The 24,162-nt window shown below is 43.1% G+C and overlaps 1 protein-coding gene across 4 annotated transcripts; it reads right to left on the minus strand.

The window, feature by feature from the left end:
• Positions 1 to 614: 614 nt before the first annotated feature.
• Positions 615 to 23,511, minus strand: KDM4A (lysine demethylase 4A). 4 transcript variants are annotated; one of them, XM_041421552.1, is made up of 22 exons: positions 23,405 to 23,511; positions 22,956 to 23,108; positions 22,588 to 22,763; positions 21,333 to 21,447; positions 20,385 to 20,578; positions 18,907 to 18,956; positions 18,303 to 18,406; positions 17,111 to 17,248; positions 15,969 to 16,219; positions 14,989 to 15,179; positions 13,711 to 14,060; positions 11,872 to 11,995; positions 11,118 to 11,296; positions 8,657 to 8,861; positions 8,291 to 8,367; positions 7,529 to 7,584; positions 6,658 to 6,766; positions 5,555 to 5,743; positions 4,693 to 4,863; positions 4,107 to 4,226; positions 3,416 to 3,508; positions 615 to 2,401 (listed from the first exon to the last, which is right to left on the minus strand). In XM_041421552.1, the coding sequence occupies exons 2-22, from the start codon at positions 23,091 to 23,093 to the stop codon at positions 2,261 to 2,263; spliced, it is 3,171 nt and encodes a 1,056-aa protein (XP_041277486.1). In that variant the 5' UTR covers positions 23,094 to 23,108; positions 23,405 to 23,511; the 3' UTR covers positions 615 to 2,260. The 4 variants fall into 4 exon arrangements, 3 of the variants coding, with proteins under 3 accessions (XP_041277486.1, XP_041277484.1, XP_041277485.1); XM_041421550.1 differs by having other exon boundaries at positions 23,357 to 23,502; XM_041421551.1 differs by having other exon boundaries at positions 23,295 to 23,502.
• Positions 23,512 to 24,162: the final 651 nt, after the last annotated feature.

Consider the following 24,162-nt stretch of genomic DNA (forward strand, 5'->3'; position numbering starts at 1 on the left):
GCATCTGGCACCTAAAAGGTGAATTTAAGCTCTACAGCAGTTTGGGGACAAAGACTGAATGCAGGCACCTTTTCCCTGGAGGGAGAGCGGCAGATTGTGACAAGGAGTATATTTTTCAGTTACACACAGGTAGTGTTCATTCTATGAGAGGTTAATACCAAATTAACTCTGACAGAACAGAGGCAAGTTTTTTAAGGCTCTGCCAGCTCTTCTCCACATTTGCTCACAGCACATCACTTCAGAGGCTTATATACAAGCTCAGATGTCAAAGTACAGTTTCATTCCTATTGCCTGGACCAGATTAACTGCAGCTACCAGACCCAGGTCTTAACAGACCTGGTTTTATCAAGCCAACTATCCCATTCATCAGAAAGCCATTTAATACCCTGAGACCAGGAGTTTTTGACATGGTGAAAGAAAAAAAACTCAAAACCAAAACAAACCAAAAACCACAAAAAAACTCTCATTATCTCCTTTCAGAATCTGTTTAAGACTTCCAATACTGATGAATAAGGTATTCCACCACAAAATTAGGACAGATTACCTCTATGCAAAACAGTGTGCAAATCTTTACTACTTATTCTTCTGACCCTATAAAAATGTAGGGCTAAAGATTTTCTGTATAAAAGTTGCAGTTTATTTCTTTTCTGATCAAGAGTTGTATCACTACTCAATACTACATTTTATTGCTAATCACAAATTGATGCACCGGGGTTTCAGAAGGGTTTGGTTTATAGCGTTCCTATGTAACAAAAGGAAAAAAGTTACAAATCCAGACTTTGCAGACACATTGCCATGTCCCTATAGAAGCAGGGATGCATTAGGTCTGTTTCATTAGAAAATTCTCCTCTTGAACAGTTTCTGGAGAACAGACAATCATGATTTTCTCCAGTAGGAAAATCTACCTCATCATTCCATGCAAAAAGAAGGTGGCCAATCTGCTCCACAGCCTAAAATTCCTTTCCTACAGAATGGGAAAGGAACATGTATTTATACTGCTCCTACTGTGGTGTGTTAATGCTTAATTTATTAGGAGCAAGTTGGCACATCTTCCAGGTACACCTACTACCCAGCTCAATTCATCTTCCTATGGCTGGGGTAGCAAATTCTCTCCATCACAAGTGAGATGTGTCCTAATACTCTATAAAAATGCTACAGTAACCTCTGCCAGACAGCAACACGGCAGCACTCCTGCTCCAGAAGAGCATTGCACAGCCTTTCAGTTAGAACACACAGCTCAGTGCATACTTCATCTGTCTCAGACCCAGTATTAGTTGCTGCAAGCAAAAGCCCATGGACACACAACAGATAGTGCTGCCCCAGAGCAGCACTGCTTCAGATACCGCTGCCCTGTCATCCCCAACACTGTGATGCTTGGATTTCAAGAAGGGAGAGTTAAGACTGTCCCTTTAGTCATATTGCCTTAGAGAAACTCAAAACAAACTCTTTGGGAGCTGAATGTCTATTGGGAGCTGAACACCTATTCTTGTTAGAAGGCTGCACTTCACAAGGCTCCAGAGATTTCACTGGTTCTGAGGCACATACTATTAACAATAAAACTCATGATTAAGTAAGTGAAAAGCACTATCAGAACAAAAATATTAAATGGAAGGTTAAATAATTTGTCCTACAGGATTCAATTTCACATTTCACCTGTTCACACAAGCACCTCCAGTCTGTTCAGATTTCAACAGCCTATAGCTCAACCTCAGAAAGGAGGTGCTGAGAAACAAGAGACTGAAGCTGCTTGCAACAAAAAAAAATGGATATAAATATAAAAGAGGTTCCATTTCCAGCACCAGTAATACTGCCTGCTCAAGCCCAGGTGTGGTCACCAGGGAGACTCCTGAATTCAGGAACATGATTCAGTTAAAACAATAGACCATACTATCCTGCAGCTGCCAGGATTCCTGGCAACAACTCCCCAAAGAGTTTGCCACCTGTCAAAATTGTCTCTAAATAAAAAGCAAGACTGCTCAAAAAGATGAAAGCAACATCCCCAAGCTGGCTTATTTGGTAAGGACCCAACTTCAGACCAGCAGTCTGCAGGCATCAGCTTCAGCAAATGGGATCTCTTTCACTATACAACAGCTGCCTTTCAGCTACTGCAGAGCATCAGCCTTTTAGCTTCCTTAAAATATAAAAGAACAAAACCCCAGAAGAAACCCTGGATTCAAAGCATCCAAATATGGCCTGCTGTACTGGAACATTTAAATCCTTGGGGGAGGTGGGCATCTTCTTCCTCTGCCACAGGCAGCGTTTACTCCATGATGGCCCGGTACAAGGCAGGTTCAATGTAATCTTCACGGTAGCGTGAATTGATCACTCTTTGTCTCTTCCTCTCTTGACTGACCTCCTTCTCCTCGAAGATCTCTGTGAAGCGCATATCTGAAGCGACTGACTAAGAGAAAAAGACAGAATTAGTCACCAGAGCACAGATGAAATCCCTGTCTCCACATCCTCCTATGGCATGTAAGAAAGAATCAAGCCAAGACACATGGGAGCATTCAGCTTTCTTCAAAAACTGACTAAACACAAAAAGAAAAACATTTAAGAAACTGGATTACAAGTCTGGGTATATGTTTAAGTGAACTACAATTAGAGATCTAAAGAATCGCACATTTCAAATGTAACAGAGCACTTAAGTTAAATTCACAATCACTTTCTCAGAGTAATAAACAGAGTCAGCTGTTCCAATTTTCAAACAATCTAGTACAATTTCTGCTTTATGGAGCAGGCATGTTTAAACACCTGGTCACAGAATTCAGGTATAATACATTCTTTCTTAAACCTCTAATAGTCTGTGTGTCTGCCAACAGATCTGCAACAGGCGTGCATGTTTGTGCTGTAAAGCAAGACATACCAGCATGCTGTTTTTGTAGTGGGAAGTGTAAAGCAGTGGGGTAAAACGGTGTGGGATCTTCACCATTACTGATAATCAAAACTTAATTGGAGACACTGCTGAGCAAGCTTTTCTGAAAATTATCCCTGTTTGGAACAGGTGCCTGGAGACTTGCAGAGGTCCTCTCTCACCTGAATTATTTTACAGTGTCAAGAAACAGCCAGCTCTTTTGATGCAGCCCTACTAAGAGCTTCTCAGAACAGAGGGTAAATGAAGGAACTTGGCCAGTTTTTGCAATGGAAGTAGACAATGGAACTTACAAATTCAAGTATGAAAAGGCATGCTCTCTCTATCTGTGACTCTGTGATACAAACTCACACCCCTGCAGAAGGAAATTCTCTCCAGAGCGAGACAGAACTTTGTTTTTTGTAGTCTGATCAACTACTGTGTTTTGCAATGATTAAGGAGAGCACCAGATTGTATTTTGCTGCTGCCACATGCTCAGGTTGCTGTTCAAGCACAAATTAAAACAAATTCTACTTCTTTAGTAGAATTTGCACCCTGTTTACCTACCAGCCTTGACTTCACTCTCTTAGGAAGCTCCTCTTCAAGAGTGTATACATCATCCCTTTTCACCATCAGCTGTGAACCATCTTCAAATTCCACCTAGAAGACAACCAGAAGCTGTTCTGTCAGAAATCTCAAGTTAGAACCCTGCTACAGCTCCCTAGAAGCTGCCTTCTCCCCACAGAGCTCTCTAGTGAAATAATCATCTACCACTTGAAATTTGTAAGATACACACACACACAGCTATGCACACTGCAACAGACTTGAATCAAAACCTCAAAAACCTCATGACAGTAACAGTCCAGCAAGTTTTGGGATATTCTTTTAACACCTGACAAGACGGTTTCTGGCTGTTCACTTTAATACAGCCTGAATATTCATCCCTTTGGAAGCATGAAATGCATGGTGCACTCTCACTACAGAAAAGCAAAATAAACTTAAGTAGTTTAAACTACAGAAAGAATCTGATGAAGAATTGCAGACCAGCAGTTTTCAGAAGTGGACACTTTCAAGTAGGTAGCCAGAGGTACATACAGCTGCAAGCAAATCACATCCAGCAACTTTTGCCAGCATCTGTCATTGCTAATAAAGTGAGAGTAACTTACCCTGGAGTGTTTAAGCATGACACCCCTACAGCAACCCTGTTAACATAATTGGCTTGTTCTTAGTGATGAGTTTTTAGACAGCAATTTTGTACCTGGTACATCTGGATAGCGTGTGATGCAACAAACTTCGCTCCATAAACTTGTCCATCTGTCCATCTCACCTGCACGACTTCCCCTTCAGCAGGGGGACCTAACTGAAGACAATCTCGACTCTAGAATGAAGAGGGAAGATGGGAAAGACAAGGAAGGTAAGCAGCTTCTTTATGTGAAGATTCAGCAAACCACCAAGAGGTCACACAGCACACCATCCCAACAATTCTCCATTTTAGGAGATGGAGAACTAGGCTGAGAGACATCTATTTACGTCATCTGCATTTAAATCCCAACAGTGGTAACTTCAAAGTATTTGAGTGGGGATGGCATGCAAGTATCAGCAAGTTTTCCTTCAGACCTACCATTGCTAAGCAGCCAGAGATGAGCTGCGCTCCCTATTATACCTGTCCCTGTATGGCCTCAGCTAAGTCACTCTCAGGTAACAGCCCTAAGGCCATCCTGCAGCACAGCTCGGCCACTACAGGACCCAGGGAACAATTACCAGATCCCCTGATGTGTCTGCTCTACCAGCAAGAACTGACTCATACCATGTGTCCTATACCACAACCCCACTGCACAACATACCACAATGTCCTCTGGGTACAGGTTATCGCTGAAGGAGCCATCATCAAAGTTGACCTCGTAGAAAGTCTCCTTTGCAAGGCTGACCACTTCACATTGATAGAAGCGACCATTCTTGTGCTTACTGATGACTATCTGTCCAGGGGACAGATCTTGGAGTGCAGCCTTAGCTCGCTGAAATGAGAAAAATCACTTCTTACACAACGACTCAGTAACAAATGTATTGAAGACCACGGCAGTGCAGCCAGACAACAAAGCAAAACATTTCAGTTCAGGCGAGCAGTTCTACTTCAGCCATCATCAGCAACATTTTTAGAGAAGTTCTGCCTCCGGAATGTTAAATACCTAAAGTTTAATCTGTTATGTGCTACTGTCCTTAATTTACTTAGTAAATTAGGTTCTCATTTTTCAGAGCAATGGAAGGCCCTTACAGAAAACATTCTGTAATAGATTGTTGGTGCTTTTGGTTAAAAAGGCTGCATGGCAATTTTAGAAACTAATCAATTACTTAAATGTGAAATTCTGTGACGACTCATGCAGACTGCTGGAGTACCAGCACTAACACCTGCATATTAAGAATCGTACCATAAATCTCACTAGTGTTTCTCATTACAGCAGCCACAGGAGGGATGTGATGCTTCCAGTCCCACTGGTCTGCAAACCAAAGTACAATAAAGCACCTGACTAAGATGAGAGTAGCAGCAAGGTTGAGATCAGAATCCAAGACAAACACTGTTAGATTACATTATGTACTGTGAGACAGCCAAGCCTTCAATGAAGCTTCAAAATAATCACACAATCAAAAAACTTCTCAGTGCCTCCAAGACACCGCAGTTCAAACCTTGGGAATAACACACCTACACACCTCAGCCTGAGATGGAGTCTTATGCCTGAAGCAGGTAATGAAGACAACAAATGGCCAGTCATCAGGCTGCATCATGACTCCTGCTGCTTGGGCACAGCTGACATGAAAGGATGTGGGACACCGGCCATGTGAACACTGTACACAGCAACCTGCAATTCTCTTTCTCCTTTTCTTGCAGAAGATGCATTTCTGTGGACAGGAAACTAGAGATTATTGGTTGGTACTAGGTTTTACCACACACCAAGGGCTAGCTAACAGCTTATCATATAATAGCTGTGCCATTTAGCCTCTTTGAAAACACTGCTTATCATATAATAACTGTGCCATTTAGCCTCTTTGAAAACACTACTGTTTTCTGACTCAACAGAAGCAGGCAGCTACCAGTTTTAGTTTGACAAGAAAATAATTCATAAAAGTAAATTAATAGAGGAAATATGTAAATTAAATATCTAGCAGCTCAACATGCACAAAGCATGCAACCTAAGGATGCCAGCAACATATCTTAGATTAGATCAGCTTGCAACGATCCAACTCAATAGGACCTACCAGCACTTGACTAAAAAGTCACATTAATCCAAGCAACATGATTAGAATAATGGGAATTCACCACAGTGGTAAGAGTTAAAATTCTGTCACTACTCAATTGGACCTGCAGGGCAGTTGTAGGAAAAGAATGTTATCTGCAATGCATATGCAAAGCAGAGTCATTTTCCCCTCAATACTGAGATGTTAAAAGAGTTAAGTACAGCTGCTTTCCTGCTGAAGACCTTTATCCATTAGAGGAATGCCTCACATATCCTGAAGCATCTCAGTGCTTGAAAGCAGTCAACTAAGCAAGTTGAATACTAGAGAGGAGAAAAACAAGCATGTTACCTGCCACATTTTGCTGGCTCTTCATGTGAATAAACACATACTAGAACAAGGAATTTTTTTTTTTAAATGGCAATAGAAATAACTGCCATGTTTCATACACAGAATTGAGCAGATTATACAGTTCAGTCTGGAGACTGAACCAAGATGACTTAGGTTTGATGGGATAAGCAAAACCCCTCAGATTCTGAATGGACTAGAGACACCACTGAGGCAGCACAGGTGATCCATACCAGTCTGAAACGCTGCAGGGGGATTTTGCCAACATCTACAGGACTCCGCTCTGCAATGTTCACAAATTTTGCCTCCAGCACAGCCACAGCACACATCACGTGAACCCATCTGTCAGGACAGAAGAGAGGAAAAAGAAATTAATATGCACTGGGCCAACAGAGGATGCTTTGGAGTTTAAGTAAGTATAGTCCTGTTCAAGTTTCCCGTATAAGCCACAACACAGAACCTCTGAGGATGATCAGTATAATCTTCCTGCTGCTAACAGGTCACATGTAGGGCAAACCCAAGATTTCTTCATACTTAAAATCTACTACTAACAGGCTTAAGGAAAGCAACTCAGTGACTCCTGCATGATAAAAGGCTGTGTGGCCAAGTTTCAGTTATTTCATGGTGCTACAAGTCTGCCCCACTGCTATGTTGCATCAAATAACTTTAGATGATCCACCCAAAGGACACAGGACATGCAGTTGTATGCACATTTTGCTGTAGAGGTACCTTGAATTTCAATGTTGTGCTACTTAAAACTATGGTTGCCCTTTGTCATTACTGTAACCACAAATAAGACGGAAAATCAAAATCCCCCGCAGAGAAGGTACTGAGAAATGTTAGTTCATTTGGAATCTTATTTTTATGTGCTAGGGTATACCTCTGCATATTACAGCTCAGCACTATCAAATGCAAAGCAATTCACAGCTGCTATCAACAGAATGAGAACCAGGCATTAACTAAAGAGGTAAGAACTGCTGCATGAGAATACAATGTACACACAAAGTGTGTTGGTCACTCTTACACCAAATGCAGTTTACCAGCTTACCCTTATACCTAGGAACTGAGCCTCTCCTTAAAATCAAAAAAATCTGGAACACTCACTTGTCGTCATTGGCTCTCTGCAGAGCTCCTCCTCGTAAGGAACACAAACAGCAGTCCTGGAGTAAAGAAGAAAGCATTAGCTAGTGCACAACACTTGCTGCAGAACTTCCACCTCAAAATACACATCCAGTGGAAGTAAATTATTTTGCTGTCAGAAGAGAGCTAACTACCTTGTACAGATCAGCTCCTCAGCTCTCAAAAGTTGCTGCCCTTAGGGCAACAAATATAGACTCCAATTCTGTTGAAAGCAAGCAGAACCTACCACTGAAGGGTCAACTTGTTTGTTATGGGTTCCTTTTACACCTGCAATACCCTATATCCTTTTGGGATGTGCAACAGGATCTAACACGAGGAAATAATGATCGGAAAGGGTAACCCATTCCACTGACCTAAAGTCTATATAGTTGTTTGAGGGAATCCCATATTCTTCTTGCTTTCTTCACATGTGCATACCTGCCTAGTTATTAACACAAGTTATTTTCTGGCTTAGAAATTGTAGCTACCACAAACTCAGACAGAAAATGAAGCTATTCCCACATTCATGCAGAACATCTTCTCTCTGAGCTCAGCAGCTCTGCATTAGTTAAAAGGATAACATTATGGTTTAAAAGTATCAAAACACAAGAGATTGGCTTCTAAACAGTCTCTAAATTGTGTTCTTTTCACAGGATAATTAAAAAAACCAACACCCACAACGCTATGTGAACTGACTTTGCAGCCAAGCTCCCAGATGTACCAGACTCTGTCTGTGAAAAACTTTACCTCTTCTAATGCATTTTCAGTACACCGGGAGCACATCCAGTCTTCAGTGGCCTTGTCAGGGGACACACCATAACAACCTAGAACAGACACATCTCATTTAAGACTTTATTTAAACTCAAACCCATTTCCCTAGGGCCCAGAAATAAAGCAGAAATCAAAATCAACAAGTCCCAGGATGATGCTGTGTATTTGAAGCCACCCATGCAGCCAACTGCCTCCCCACAGGCCACACCCAAGTATATACTGATCTGGTAAGGGCTGAACTTGATCTATTTGTACATTAGATCAACTGGCAGAGGCCTGCTGTGATGTACAGGCTCAGTATGGAGAACACCAGGGCTTAGGGTAACATCTGGATGCACTCACTCGCATGAACACAGACATGGCAGTTCTTGCAGGTGATGAGTACACTGGTTCCATCTTCCTCCAGGTAGGGAGTTGAAAGATTGAGGTCAGTGCTGCAGCCAGTTGCAGTAAAGCACATTTCAGGAATCAGGGGTTTAGTTCGGATCTTCCCATCTGCAGCAGCTGGAGTCACTCCAGTGTTTTGACTGCTGCCCTCACATTCTGCCTGTGAGAGATGGGTAGGGAATTTAAATTTTACAAGTAAAATGGTCTCACATTATCTTAATTCACACATTATTTCATACATATATACAGTCTAAAGAAAAAAAATGAAGGTACTGAAAGATCATAGAGTTGGTAGGTTAGGTGAAAATAGAATTACGTTAATAACTATTTATTACTATTTATAGTTATATTTATAAAATTCTCAGCTGCTGTGGCTTCAGAATGAAATTAATTTCTACTCTTCTTAATACTACACTGAAAGTCTGAATTGCATCCCTCTAATGAGCAACAATATACACACCAAACTGCTTTTTTTCTGACAGAAGAGGTAGAATCACCAAGCCCACCTCATGTTCTACAGGCAACACCTCTTCTGCATATTTCCCCCATAATGCAGAGGATCACAACACTGCTATCAATCAGTGTACACTTATCTAACCTCAATATGGAAGGATTACCAACACACAAAGAGACACCTACTACAATCCCCATTACTTTTTCCCAATGTAATTTTGAACAAGTCTAACGGGCTTTAAAACTAATTTGTTCCTGGAAAATAAACAGACTGAAAATGCAATTTCCCATCTAAAGCTCAGGAGACTTTCAGGCTAATCCTTCATAACTTATTCTTCTAAATCAATGTCAAATCAAACAGCTAAGACATACAACGTTTACAGATGTGTATTTCCATTAAAGCTACTCCTCTGAACAGCTAAACAGAAATTAACTTTTCTTTGAAAAAATGTTTAAACCACATTTTGTACCTTTTAGGCTACCACAAAAGTAGCTTGCCTAATCTTTTAAGAGATAACTTTTCGCAGAAATCACACTAGCAGAATGAATCTGCACTGTCCCTCCTACAGTGCCTCAAAAGCTAGGGAGAAAAAGTCCAGATAATGCTCACAGTTGGAAGGAAATGGACATCTTTTCTACAAGTCTTGTTTAGTTTAATTCTGTGAAACTTACTGATTTAAACTTACGTTGCATGTCAAGCAAAAGACAAAATGACTGAGAGAAATCTAGAACAAAATTTAAGAAAATAGTAACTTTTTTCCCCCCAAGCAGCAGATACTCTTCTTCTTCCCAAAGGAAAGTGCATACTTGCCTGGCATTCTGTGCCAATTTTTTATTTGAACGGGTAACTGTAGTGAGTTTCCAGAGTTGCTATAGACTTTCTGAAGTTGGAACAAAGACTCTAACCACAGCTCAAATCTTGGAAGAGTTTCTGCTCCACTGCCTGGTGTAGACAGACATTTGAAAACCTGCAGCTAAGAGTTTTCTGCGCAACAGCAACTTACACAAAAGATCTTCAGAGAACTTCAACTGTCCTCAAATCATTAACTTTATACCTTTCAGCACTAGTAAAATCCTCATGTACCACACAGTTGCAAAGCAGAATTTCCATTCCTAAGAACTTACTCTCAGACAGAAATAACAAGACTGAACAGAAACTATGGTCTGTGGTTTTCATTAAAATTAGGAACTATACGAAATATAAATCTGCAACAAAAATGTGAGGTCTTTATTTCCAAAACTGTGGTGAACATGTTTCTAGTGCCACCACAACTATAGTCATCACAAATGAATCAAATACGCTTAGTGTATAGGAAGGCTCAAACTACCTCAAAGTTGCAGGCCAAACATGCTGACAACTGCTCAAGCTACCTTAAAATTATTTATCTTAGGTATACAAAAAAATTCATTGAGGGACTTCTGCCTGCACATCTATTCAGCATGACAAAGGACTTCTGCACCCCATCCCATGCTACTGTCATGAATACACTCCAAGACCAGACAGCTTTCAATCTATACCATCTACAAACACAACCCTAAATTCTTTTAAGTAAAAGGTTTTCTTCCTTGCCAGCTCACCAAAGACCATGTACTATGAGAGGACGTAAAGTGTTTTCTTAAAAACATTTTAGAAGTGAAGGAGTCAGTCCAGAAAGGAGAAGTGATATTTTACAGTCGGCTCCAGCAACATTTAAGCTCCATTCTGTGGTTTGAGCAAAAGCCACAAAACACAAAAGCTCCTGCTGAACAGTTGAGTGAGCCCCTGGGAAACCACAGGGGCCCATCACAAGTCTGAGGACGTTCACCCACTTGTGCTCTCCTGGAACAGCTGCTGGGGAAGACTGCAACATTGACACAGCTTTTGTTAACTGGCAATACCCAAACCCACATATTTAAAGCTATGTATCACAGCAGCACCTACTCTGTTACCTCTGTGGTAGCATGAAGAGTCTCTGTTTCATACCTGATACGCCTGGAAGAGCATACAAACAGCACAGTATGGGGGCTGCTGGGCCATGGTGCGATTGTATTCTTTTTCAGCCTCAAAGTTTGGTGGCCGATTCTGCCACAGCTGGCTCAGTGGCTTGGCCCATGCTTCTGTCTCCTCAGCCTCTTCTTCAGGAGTTAGCTGCTCTGATGCCTCTGTGATAAGAGAGCATTCACTCAGTGACTATATGCCTTTTATAGATGTTCTTCTTGTAAATGAAACTAAATAAGGCAAGAAGCTATGAATGGAGATGAAAGAAAGACTGCCAGAAAGCAAACTGACAGAAGGGTGATGGAAACCAGTAACTCAGTCTCCTTTCTAAGAGGCTTCTACTAATCAAGCAACAGGGCAGAACCCTGTTGCTTGATTAGTAGATGTAGATTACATCTAGATCAAAATTGAAGGCATCCACCAAAGGATTTGGCATTAGGGTTTTTTTAAAAAATCCTGAATATTTACATCAATGACTGGAATATTCTAAGGCAGATGGTTGGGCAACAGTCTCTCGTACTGGTTTAATTTTGCTTTCCAAAGAAAATACAGGAAAGAAAGATTACAACATTTGAGAGAAAAGTTTAACGATACAATGAGACATGCACCTTGTCTAGGAGGCAGAGCTGTCACTGACTCACTCCCATTTATCACCTGTTACTTACTAGAATATCCCACACTGCCCACCGAAGCTGAGACCCTCTCTCCAATTTCCCAAGGAGCGTAAGGCCTTACTTACCATCATCACTGATGCAGTCTTTCACCAGGAGCGGGTGATGACGGGGGAGTTTGCTCAGTGGCTGGCGACGACCCTTGGACTTCTTACTCTCCTTACTCACGGAGCTCACGTACTCCTTTCCCACCTGGACCAGGAAAGCAATTCAGCTGTCTGTTAGCACATGCCTTTTTGACACCATTTTGGAAGGATTTTACTTTGAACTTAAGAGAAACTTCTTCAAAATGTGCACATGCTTCCACAGTTTCGTTTTCAACAAAGTAACTTCAGCTCTAAACTATTTTTCAAAGTGCTCAAGAGAACTTTTGCTATGAAAAACAGGACAGAGCTGTACTAGCTCTGTTGAGTTAGCAGAATGGACACTTTTCACAGTTTCCAGTGTAGCTTTTCAAGCACATCTGTTTCTTTAAAGAGTAAAAGACAGAAACAAAGAAAGACAAGTTGGATGGTTCAACTTAAAAGAGCCACGATAAGAAGTCTCATGAATTCTGGAGAAGGTTTAGTTTGTGTGTCACTTAAAAATTTCCAAATTTAAAAGTAAAATAAAAAACTAGAAAAAATACAGAGCTCACAGACATGTCAAACTACAATGATTATTTTAAATGAAGGACACTTTAATCCTTTCTGCTTATTAATTGCCTTGATGTCTTACCAGACAGACTGGAAGAAGGAGATTGCAACAACAGCTATTTCCTCTTCCCTCAGCCCCATACAAAAACAAGTGACACACTGACAAAATTACTACTAACCTGCCAAGCAGGGCAGTAATGGTAATGATTTCAACAGTCCAGGAAGTCTCCCTCTAGATAAGAACCTACCCGTTTTTTAAAATCTGTTATTCTTTTAAAAGAAGAAGCAAATCTTGGATTAAACACATCCTACATATGTTTAAATAACTTCTTTTCATAAATGAAGCCAGAAGAGAGCATAATAACCATTACCTCTGTTCTCTCACACAGAGTTGGATAAAAGATTTCTAAGAAATATTGAAATTAGCATTCATAGTTACCACCTAACGGAGGATTTGTTTCAAAGTATACCACCCTGGGGAAAACAATCACACCCATTCAAATTTTCACCTTTTCCCTGCACAGAGCATGTGATGGAGACATCAGTATCTGCAACGCAATGTCTTCACTTTAAATAGCCATGACAACTCTCTCAGTTTCAGCTTAATTATCAAGATTGGTCTATCTGCTGTTCCTTTGCTGTAATTCTTGACTTCTCAGAAGTCATTACTGGCCTCCCATTCTTTAAACACAGATTTAAACAGGAAAACAGAATATTGGAAAGACACTACCAGATAAGATTCTAACTGTTCTCTTAGGCTGTTTAATAAAATATTCATTGGCAGCTTTTTAACACTCAGATTTACATTCTCCCAACGAATATTTTGTTGTACCCTTTCTCCTTTTTTAAAAGGACAGAGAAATGTATCCGTGCATGCAATTTTATATTAAAAACCCCTCATCACATGAATGTGCTTGTAATAATGGCTGGAACAAACCAGATTCATTTTAGGTTCAAATAGGTGTCTCTTAGTACAAAAGAACCTCAATCATTCTGTAACACTACCATGTCAAAAACATGAAGCTATCCTTTCCATTACAGCACTTAAATAGTTTAGAGAAGTTCTCAAGACAGATAATCTCCTTGCTTACTTGAAGGGCTAAGTATATAAAGCTTTCATCTGAATTCTTGGATGTTTAGCAAAACCCAGAGGTGCAACCTGCTATGCAAACACCAGTGGGATGAAATTGTCATCTGCACAGATAGGAAGTTTTGTCACAGCAAATTCCTGCCCATGGAATTACAGCCCTCCAGATCTTTTGCCTCTCATACCTCTGTCAGTTCTTGCTCACTGACACTGGAGCTGGCACTGGCTTTCTTCCCTGGAGCCTGCTCACTGTCGGAGCCGCTGGCATCCCCCTTCGCGTAGCTGTGCACCGTGAACACCCCGGCTGGCCCAGGAAGAGTTCGCTTTGCCAACAGATCAGACGATTCCGAGTCTGAAGAATAGCAAGGTGAGCTGGACTGAGCACTGGATGTAGCACTCTGCTTTGAAGCTGGCAACAACGAAGTGGAATTTGAAGCATGTGAAATGGAGAGATCCAGTGCAGCTGCCTCTTGTTCTTCTTCCTCCTCAAGCTTCACAGGTTTCAATTCTTCAAATTTGGCTGAGTCCACACGATCTGGAAGAAGGGATATACTGACTTTTTCTGAAGTCTGGGCAGAAAAAGAACATTTGTGCAACTACTTGCACAAAGCCAAACAGAAAAGCAAACTACTACACATAAAAGAGCGACAGCACATCATATAAAGAGCAGATGATTAATTCAAACACCTATAAAGTCATACATTGCTTAGTCAGAGAGAGAATAAAAACATCTGCCCATTGCCTCTCCCATCACAAGAACTAGGGTATATAAAACAAAGCAGCACAGTGAGTTCAAATAAACAGAGATGATCCTTTATACAGACGTGTATGTAGTTAAAACAGCCCAAACCCAGCCATATGCTGCTGTGTCTAAGAGATTACAAACTTTCATAAAAGACTTACTAGTAAAAGAAAAACAAACCTACAACCAATAGAAATTATTAAATACAAGCTGCAAAGGGCTGGAAAACAAAATGCAAGTGGGGGCATCACATATGTTTTCCTTGTTCTTGTGCTGTTCCACAGGCCTCTTGCTCCTCCCCTAATAGCAAGGATAACTCATCCATTACAAGCTACATGAATTTTGTCCAGCCTACTTATTACAAAATTACAAGTAACACACCTATAAAACATACCAGACCCACAGTACCAGGCAGCGTGCATAGGTTTTACTAAGCAATTCCTATAAACAGATCACATTGCTCAAGAGATAAAAAGGAGCTTAGACTACTGAGGCATCCAATATATTTCTCTATGCAGGCAGGCAAAATAAAGAGTAAAACCAAAAAACTAAAAACTTGTTTTTAGTAATATTTAGTAATATTTCAAGTCTTATAACAGTAAATTTCTGAGGTGCTACCAATGCCTCTGACAAACCAGTGTCTGCTTCTTTGGACACAAAAGCATCCTACCAACTAGCATCATATTGAGGAGTGCCCCAGACAAGCCTGGCACACACTTACCTGGAAGTTTGATCCTTTGTTCACCTTGCTGCACGAATTCACTCGAAGGCCTCTCACGAGGCTCCGCCATGTCCGCTTCATACTGTGTGGAGCTCAGCTCCTCCTTGGGGAAGGCCTCACTCTCACTCACCTCCTGAGGCACTTCCAGGCAGACCCTGTGCCTTTTTGTTCCTATGCGGTGCTTGGGGATGCTGCAGAAGACAAATCCCTGTGTCAGGTTAGCAAACACGTAGCTGCGTTACATTTCTGTGTGAGTGCATAAAATACAGTCTGGTTTGGACCGGTGTTTTATGAGAGAGCCTCTGGAAAGCCAAATAGTTTCCAAATTATTCTGAAGTGTTTTCTTTGCCTTTACAGAGGAAAAGCTAGTAATCCCTAGAGATGACTTCTCAGCATGCTAATCACGTATTAAGGCAACTATGCTCTCTCTAGCCAGGCATTCTTTACCTTAAACAAAAAATCTCCTCCAAACAAAACACTAAACAAATCAAACCAAACAACAAAAAAATCCACCAAAGACAGCTTTAGGAACAGTAGCTGACACTGACTGAAAAAGATTTAACTGCAAAATATAAGATGATTAACCTGCTGACCTTCAGCAACCAGGAACTGCACACCAATGCCACAGCTTGCAGCACCAGAACTGTACCAGAATTTGCTACCAAGTACTGTCCCATGACCTTAATACAACCTCTTTTTCTTCTGGCCTGTCACTGCAGGGTACACACTGCCAACCCAGGCTTTGGAGGTCTGTCCCAAGATGAAGAACTACCTTCCAAGCTGGTGTGTCTCCTGCTTACCACAGACTATGTATTAATGTGGACTTAAATAGTAAAAAAATATTAAGACTAAGCCCTGTTCCCAGGAAAAAAGATTATTGCTAACTCTCACTGTTCTATCAGAATGGCAAACATTTAATTTCAACTGGGTTCAAATTCCAAGAATCCAACAGAAAAGCAGAGGAATATATAAAGCTGTACCTTTTTGTCTCATCCCCATCCACCTCCTCTTTACATGTCTCTTCTGTTTCCATCTCCTCAGCACACTGTTTCCCACTCTTGACTTTTTGCATGAGATCCCCTTTAAGGAACTCTGCTGCCTCTGGGGTTGGAAGAGCATGGTCAATGACAGTCACATCCTTCCCAGCTTTCCAAAGCTTGTAACGATCTGGCTGATACTTCCGCACAAACACATCCATGGAGATCTTCACCATGTCCTTCCGACAGGAGCACTGAAGTCACAGAAAATAACAAGGTAAGGCCAAATACTTAACAATACTACTCTGCATTTCTCTAGGATTTTGCTTTCAAGAGTTTAAGGAACAAAATCCTACACTCACATGTAATTGAGCCTTACAACTATCAAGACTTTTTTCCAGGAAATCAAAAGAGTATATATTAGATTATTAAAAATGGCAGAAAAGTCAGCAAAAAAACCCATGAAACACAAAACCAGATGTTATCACAACAACTAGGACAGAAAGCTCATCAGTCTTTTTACACAGTTGCTGGTAGAAGCTGAGTGTTTTAAAATGAGCTCATATAGAAACAGGCCACAAAACCAGAGACTATAATGAAGTAATCAGGGCCACACAAACTCTGGGCCTACCCAGAGCAGCAGAGGTTCCCTTCCCCTAGGCATGGTTACAACTAGTGCTTCAAAACATTCACTTCAATGTAGCTTCTGAAAACTTAAACATTGTCTGAAAAGCACCTCTGCAGGGATGTAACACTATTCATTTAAAGGTTCAGCCAAGATGCTTATTTTGATAAGTCATTTAAGTTACCAAAGCTACATTCCAGGCTAAACAGTAAATAAACAATGGTTAAAATACTGGAGAAAAATACTGACAAGCTCTGCCCACCAAGCATATTTTTTCACTTCTGGAAAGACAACCAGTTCCACAATTTTCTCTGAAGCCTCACATGAGCTGCACAAACTTACAAGAAAGTTAGAGTTACACAACATGTTACATGCTATCCATGACTGACACAAGGCACTAAGCAGGACTTTGCCTGCATGTTGCTACTTTATGCTAAAGCAGACATCACATCTTAAAAAGCTTGAAACCACTCTCCTAAAACAAACAGTGGGGGCATAATGATGGCAACAGAGCACTCACCAGCACCGACTGCTTCCCGTACTCAATCCACCGCAGAGTAGCAAAGTTGGTAGATTCAGCACAGTTGAAGCCGTGGTTAAAGCCAGCATGATAGCTATAAGGAAAGGTTATCATGAACTCTCCAGCCTCCTGTGTCACCTAGAAGACAATTGAGACATCACAGTGTTATTCAGAGTTTAAGAAGGTGAATATGATTAAAGGAGCTCCTGTAGCCCTCTCTGCAGCACACCCAAAAACCCAACTCAGAGGTGGTGGCTGGGGCTCCCTTCTGCAATGGACAGACCTGCTACTGACCTTTGCTATTTTGCTACTTGTGTTAAATATCTGTTCACTGATAAGCCATGCTCAACAGTTTTTGGTTTTTTTTTCTACTAAAACACAACACAACTGGTCAATTTAGCACAGAAATGGTCATACATACAAAATACTCTGTAACCAGCTATATGAACTTCACAAAGTTCTCTGTATCAGCTACAGGTTTAACTGAACAGTATCTAAGGTTGAGTAAATTCTAGCCACACAGAACTTGAAAATTTATTGCTGTTTTCTTTTGCTGTTCACACTAGAGTACAACTCTAAGTCAGCCTTCCACTGCTGCTCTTCATTTCCCCCCTGTAAAGGCTTATGACAACAAAACCCTTCAGCTGCCCAGGCAGATGATACAGTTTCTGAATAAGAGCTCAAAGACTACATCTTTAATATCCTTGTGTGGGAGGGGGAATGGCAGGTCATTACCTGAGAAAGTAAGGAAGCCTATAAAATTACTAATGTAACTAAGAAATTAATAAGGGACAAGCCATGTTTTCCATTGAGGAAGCAGATTGTAACAAACAAAATTAACAGGGGAAAAGTGGAAACAAAAAAAGAAAAATCTCACTTCACTGAGTACCCATCTAAACAGTGAAGTGACTCTAACACAGGAGATAATGTTTAGTTTTAAGCTAAAAATTTTTTTAAAAAATCACAGAAAACCAAGGTTTTGTTTTTAGAAGCCCTTGATAGATTTTTAAGTCTCAAATTCCTTCAGACCCCAACTGCCAGACAAATGGAAGTACAATAGGAAGGATTGCCTTATACCCTGCCTGTTTCTATTTTCCTCTCTAAGCATCTGCTACTGGCTGCTGTCAGAAGCAAGACAAGGCTGCAGGAGTATCTTGATCAAGCTGGTATAACCACAATTACTTTTCTACACCTTATCAAATGGAATTCCATATTTCTTCAGAATTGATGGGGAGATGAGAGTCATCTTGTGACGGAGAAATGCTTCACAGCTTTGGGCACTTCCTGGGAAAAAACCTGTTTAAAATAAAGACAAGGAGAGATGATACCACTGTGCTCAAACTACATTTATTTTTCAGTAGTTTTATGAAAAATTACTGTGTAGACACTTTTTCCCTAGAAATATGGACTACCTTATTTGAAGTGTGCTAGTTTGCATGATGAAGAAAAATGACAAATCCTTAAGATTTATCTTTTACCAGCTACCAGTTTGAAAGAACATAAGAAAGGCCTCAAATACAAGGATACTCCTTTGGCCATAACTTTCCAGTTTTAAAAATCTATAGCTAAGGATTTTCTCATTTAAGGTCAGACAAACCACAAGTTCATTATTTGTAATGTGACGAGTTCTCTTGCGTGTATCCCAGAAGCAAACACTCAGAAGTAATGTAATCTATATTCTAAAAGGCAAACTATCAGTTCAGTCATGCCAACCTGTGCTCTCTAAAACAGCAGAGGCCCACTGCAGCTGTCCATCCCACCTTTAGAAAAAGGTAGGACATGAACTGCCTGATTACCTTTTGCAAGTCTCTCCAGCCTTTTCCCATGCTCTGGAGGGATGGAGTACCTGCAGTTGTAAGAACAAGTCTGTTAAGTTCAAGTGACAACAACAAAATCTCAGAGTCTGACTGGAAATCATAATCAGTCATCAAGACGTGAATTACTTGAAAAAAATTCTCTATCTCTACACTTGTCTTTTTCAAAGTTCTTTATAACCTAAAAACATTCACTGAGTACTTCAACCTTTCTATTCCAAGAAAAATTGACATGTAAAAGCTGAACATTTCTTTCAACAACTTTTGCTCAAGCAATCAAGGAAGTAAAAAGACTGATGTACATAATTAGCAGATCTAATGCAGCAAAACATGAATTGCAACGAGAAAGGGAAAAGAACTTCCTGAACTGTCTCAGTTTACAGCAGTGTAATCTCAGTATACTCAGTGCAAGGAGGAACACAGGGCAACAGAGAAAATGGAATCACCTCTTTCAGCTGCTCAAAGATGGGGACTAGGTCAGGTGCCACATCCTTAACAAGTGCACAACTCATGGAGTGCTCTTTATACCTATATCTCTCCCTGTACACACCTTTTTATGGGTGCCACAAAACTCCTGGCTGGAATGACTACAATAAATAAATCAACCCACTTAGTTTGCTTTCACTCTGGAATACAGTGCTATATTCTGAACAGATTCCTTGCTAAATTAATCAAAGACACCAGCAAAGCTCATTTCTTCCAAGTATTACTGTAGAAGAAGCAATGGGCAAACAGTTCAACAGACTGAATGGTTCTGTTTCATGTTTCTCTGCTACTGCCACTGCATAGGGTTGTTCATGGGTCACACTGTGCTAGCTATTATTTGTTTCTTCAAATTTGTAATAAAAGGCAGCCAAAAATACTAGTTTCCAACTAAAGTGCCATGGAAACAATTGCTGAAGTTGCTTGAGAAATTCATTTGTGAACAGAAGGGCATGATTCACTCTTAAAATGCAACCCATGGTACAGAGAAATTCAGGAGCTTCCCCTAAAAAAAACTGAGAAAGCCCAGACACTGGACAAACTACTCAGTGGCATCCACTAGCCTGATGTTTAGATATATGATAAACAGCTACAGTTCAAAGTCTGTTAAAAACTGCCTGTTCCCCCAGTGCCTGTGTGACCATATCTCTGTATGGTCTTTTAGAGCCTCAGGAAATGATACACAAATTTGCAAAGTTTTGGCCCTACTACAGCAGACAGCATCCACACTGCACTGTAATTCAGGAGAATTCTCCACATCAGGACAGCAACTAGACCCTTCTAGAAGGTTACCAACCAAATTCTACTGAGGACATGCACTGCTCTGCAGCTCCTTACGTGTTCCTGTCATCAGACAGAACTGCAGTGCAAGACTGGAGAACTGACAATTATTTTAGCGAACTCTTCACTTTGTGATTGACTCCAATATTTTATGGTACTGCTTTTCTACATTTAAAAGATTCCTTAGAAAATCTTACCATGACTTGGGTTCCCCAAAATGCAAGTAATTAATACTGTAGAGATCCATGTCCTCGGTGTGCCAAGCAAAGGAAGTTTTCCACATGCCAAAATACAGGTAAGGAGTATTCACTCCTTCGATGGTTATGCCACTTTCATTCTCCACAATATCCAGGATTGTGTTCAATCTGCCAATATTCCACGCATCTACATGCTGAAAAACACAAGCCTCATGTCAAACAAGGATTACAAAGTACAGAATCACACAGCTGAGAGGACAGTTTGCAAAAGCTTAACAGACACTTGTGAAACAGCACTTCACAGAATGACACAGCTCAAGCTGTGAGCTAGTTCACCTAAACCCAAAGCTCTGCATGGTGGCTTGCATAGTGATTGCTTACTGGCCTTTAAGGAGGGGAAAAAAAATACCAGTCAAAGTAATTATTACAAAGGAGAAATAATCACGAAGCTACAGACTTAAGAGAGCAGAGAACAATAGCTGATGTTGATTGAGTTTGAGCTGATGTCTGAACCCTCTTTAACAAAACCACTTTTCATTCCAAACATCTTTTAAAAGAATAAATCATGAGAATTTAGGAGACAAGCAAGCAGAATGCAAATTGTCTTTTGACAGTTATCATCCTACCACCTAATGGCTACAGAGCTGTCCCACAAAAATACATACACCAGTGGATACCCAAGCAGCATGTATCAACACTTCCAACCCTCATATGCCTTTCAGGACAAAGCAATGCTTGGGCAATAGTGGTTTTTGCTTCCCTACACTGAAGTGCTAGCAAAGGTCCCTTACAACGCTTCCTCTGCCAGCTGCCTACTCCAGAAGCTTGAACTATGCTAAGACTATCATTAACTTGTTCCAAAAGGTAAGAGTCAAATGCCACATTAGTATTTATGGAATGCAATATACCAGGATAACTGTTACCTGAAAACCAGAACAGTTTCCTTACCTTGTCGTAGAGCGTGCCATTAACGTCAGCCCCGTAGATGGGGGCATTGAACGTAAGGTTCTTCCAGTATTTTCGTTCAAGGTCTTCAAAGTCCGTGTACCGGGGTGTGCAGTACCTGAAAAAACCACGAAAGACACTAAAGACTTTGCAGTCTGGTATTTGACAGGTCTGAGCCAATGTTTTCCTTGACTGAAAGGATGGAAAGCTACAATAAAAATGCCTAATGTGTGTTACCAGCCAGATGAGCAGTGAGAGCAGTCACGGCTCTGTTTCTGTGACACTTTGGAATGGAAGTATCAGGAAGAAAGTTACTTTCCCCATTTCTCAGTTTACTTTCATTTTTGCTTTGTGCACTTTTTCGGGGTCAGAACAATTTCACCTTCTAGCTGTAGCTACTTAGAAGCAACAACGCAGTCAAAACCAGAAATGATACTAAGAACAACTAAAAAAAAAACCCAAACAAACCCGGAGTTTTTTGCCACTGTGAAACTAGCAAACCTTCACAGACTCACCATGGTCAAATACACTCTGTTTACCAGCAAAACATCTGCTCTCGATGCCCATTCCCTGCTAACTATATACTGGACTATATGTAGCTCTGGGGGATCAAATTTACTCTTAACACCTATTTAATGTGTGCCTATATAGATTCCAGTAACTTTCATCAAATTATTCTATTAAACACAACTCTAAAATATCTGGTTTGTACTGCTTTTGAATGCTAAAACAAGCCTTGATGGACCAACTGTAGCTGGAAATTACAATGCTATTTCTAGTTACTGCAAAGGCTTTTTTGCTTCAAGTCCTTTTCAAGTGATCTTTTCTTCATCTCCTTTTTTATGTCATGAGCATTCCTTCCTCCGCTACTTAGTAAGTATTTCAGTGGTCTAGCCACTGGGGACAGACAGACAGGAGCCCACAGCACAAGTAAAAAGTTCTGCTGCCATTACACACCATCTTGCTGCACAGGTGACAAAGGTCCCCAAGCACACAGCCCACTGTACGAGCAACCTCATCTGCCTGGGGCATGACGTTCACACTGCTGACCCCAGACCACACCGAGGACCTGTTCCCTGTGGGAAGCTGTGTTTGCTCCATCCCTACAAGGGTTCAAAGCCTGCCTGGATGCGGCCCTCAGCAACCTGTTGTTGAGGAAGGAGTCCCTGCCCGTGACTAGGTGGGGAACCGGGTGGTATTTAATGCCCCTTCCAACCCAAACCATTCCGTAACTCCATGTGCCCGGGACCGGCCGTACTTGTCACTGTTGGCGATCCTGCGGAACTCGCGGACCGTCATGGCCTTCTTCTGGATGTTGTACTGCGTGAAGAGCCCGGACTGCCCCGTCACCACCTGCTGGATGGGCGCGGGGATGACGAGCTCGTCGATGTCATCGTAGCACTGCCGCGGCTTCCACTCCTTAGGCGGCACGATCTGCGGGGACACACGGGCCGGGAGCGGCGGCCGCGGCCGGAGGCAGCGTCAAACTCGGGGAACTCGGGCCGGGCCCCGGCCGGGCGCGCCCGCCCCACCGGCGCCGCGGCGTAAACAAAGGGCGGAGGCGGCCGGTGCGCGGCCCGGGGCCGGCGGCGCGGCCTCCGCCCGGGGGGAGAGGGAGTGTCGCACCTTGGCCAGGCCGGCGCGGTGGGCGCCCTGCGACTCCACGTAGGCGATGTAGCGGCTGAAGTCGCGGAACTCCTCCATGGTGGGGCGGAAGGTCATGATGCGCTGCCCGGGGTTGAGGCTCTCCAGCTCCGAGGCCATGATGCCGGGCCGGCCCTGCGCGGAGGAGGCGGGGGTGTCCTTGCGGGGGGCGGGACACCGCGCCCGCCCCGCCCCTCCCGCCCGCCGGCCAATCGCCGCGGGGTCCGCATCGGCCCTGCCTCCTCATTGGCGGAGGACGCGTGCCCGTCAGGACCCCACGGCTCGCTCTCCCTCTCACGGCGGAGAACGCCACCGACTCACCCCCTCCTCCCGCCCGGCCCGGCCGGCGCGGCGGAACCCGAGTCCCCGCCCGCCGTGCTCACGTCGGCAGCGCGTCCCGCTCCTCCGCCGCCCCCGCCCGATCCTCGTACCACCGTCCGACCGACGTATCCCTCCGCACCACGCGCCCAAAGAATCCTGCGGACCGCCGACGCCACCGCGGCCGTTCCGCTCCGCCCGAACCCCGCCCGGCCGCCCCGCCTCTTCCCTCCGCCGCCGCAGCCAATCTCTGCCCTCTTCCCTCTTCGCAGCCAATAGGAATTCGACTGCCGGCCGGGGCTGGCCGGCGAATCAGGAGGCCGGGCGCGGGGCGGTTGCTAGGCAGGCGGGACCAGGCAGTTGCTAGGGGGCGTTGGAGCGGGGGCCGCGCCGGGGCCGCCTCAGCCCGGCCCGAGGCCGCCCGCATCCCGCCCGCATCCCGCCCGCATCCCCTCTATCCCGCCCGCTCCCCGCCTCCGGCCCCAGGGAGTGTCGCCGGGTGAAACTGATCCCGGTCCAGCGGGCGCTCAGCCGGGGTGGACGCTAACCCGGGTAGGTGGGGGCTGCAGCGAGCGGGTGAGTTTCGGGCGCGGGGCGGCGGCGCTCAACAGGCATGTGCCAGCCGAGCACACGAACCCCGCTAATTCTCCTCCTACGGTTTCCGTGTGTAAACAAAGCCAGAGTAGAACTGGACGCGGTGCAGACGCTCGGCAGCGAGCGCAGGCTGAGGCCGGGGCAGGGCAGGCCCGGCCCACGCCAGGCCGCCCGGCGCGGCCCGCGGCTGCTGCCGGTAATCCGCCAGCGTTCGTGTCAGCGACCGGCACCGGAGAGCTCAGCTTCACAGCAAACGCCTTGGGGTGTGTACGGGGCC

The sequence above is a fragment of the Onychostruthus taczanowskii genome, unplaced genomic scaffold (assembly GCF_017590055.1).
Source record: "Onychostruthus taczanowskii isolate IOZ18803 unplaced genomic scaffold, ASM1759005v1 scaffold7, whole genome shotgun sequence".
In the NCBI taxonomy this organism is placed as follows: Eukaryota; Metazoa; Chordata; class Aves; order Passeriformes; family Passeridae; genus Onychostruthus; species Onychostruthus taczanowskii.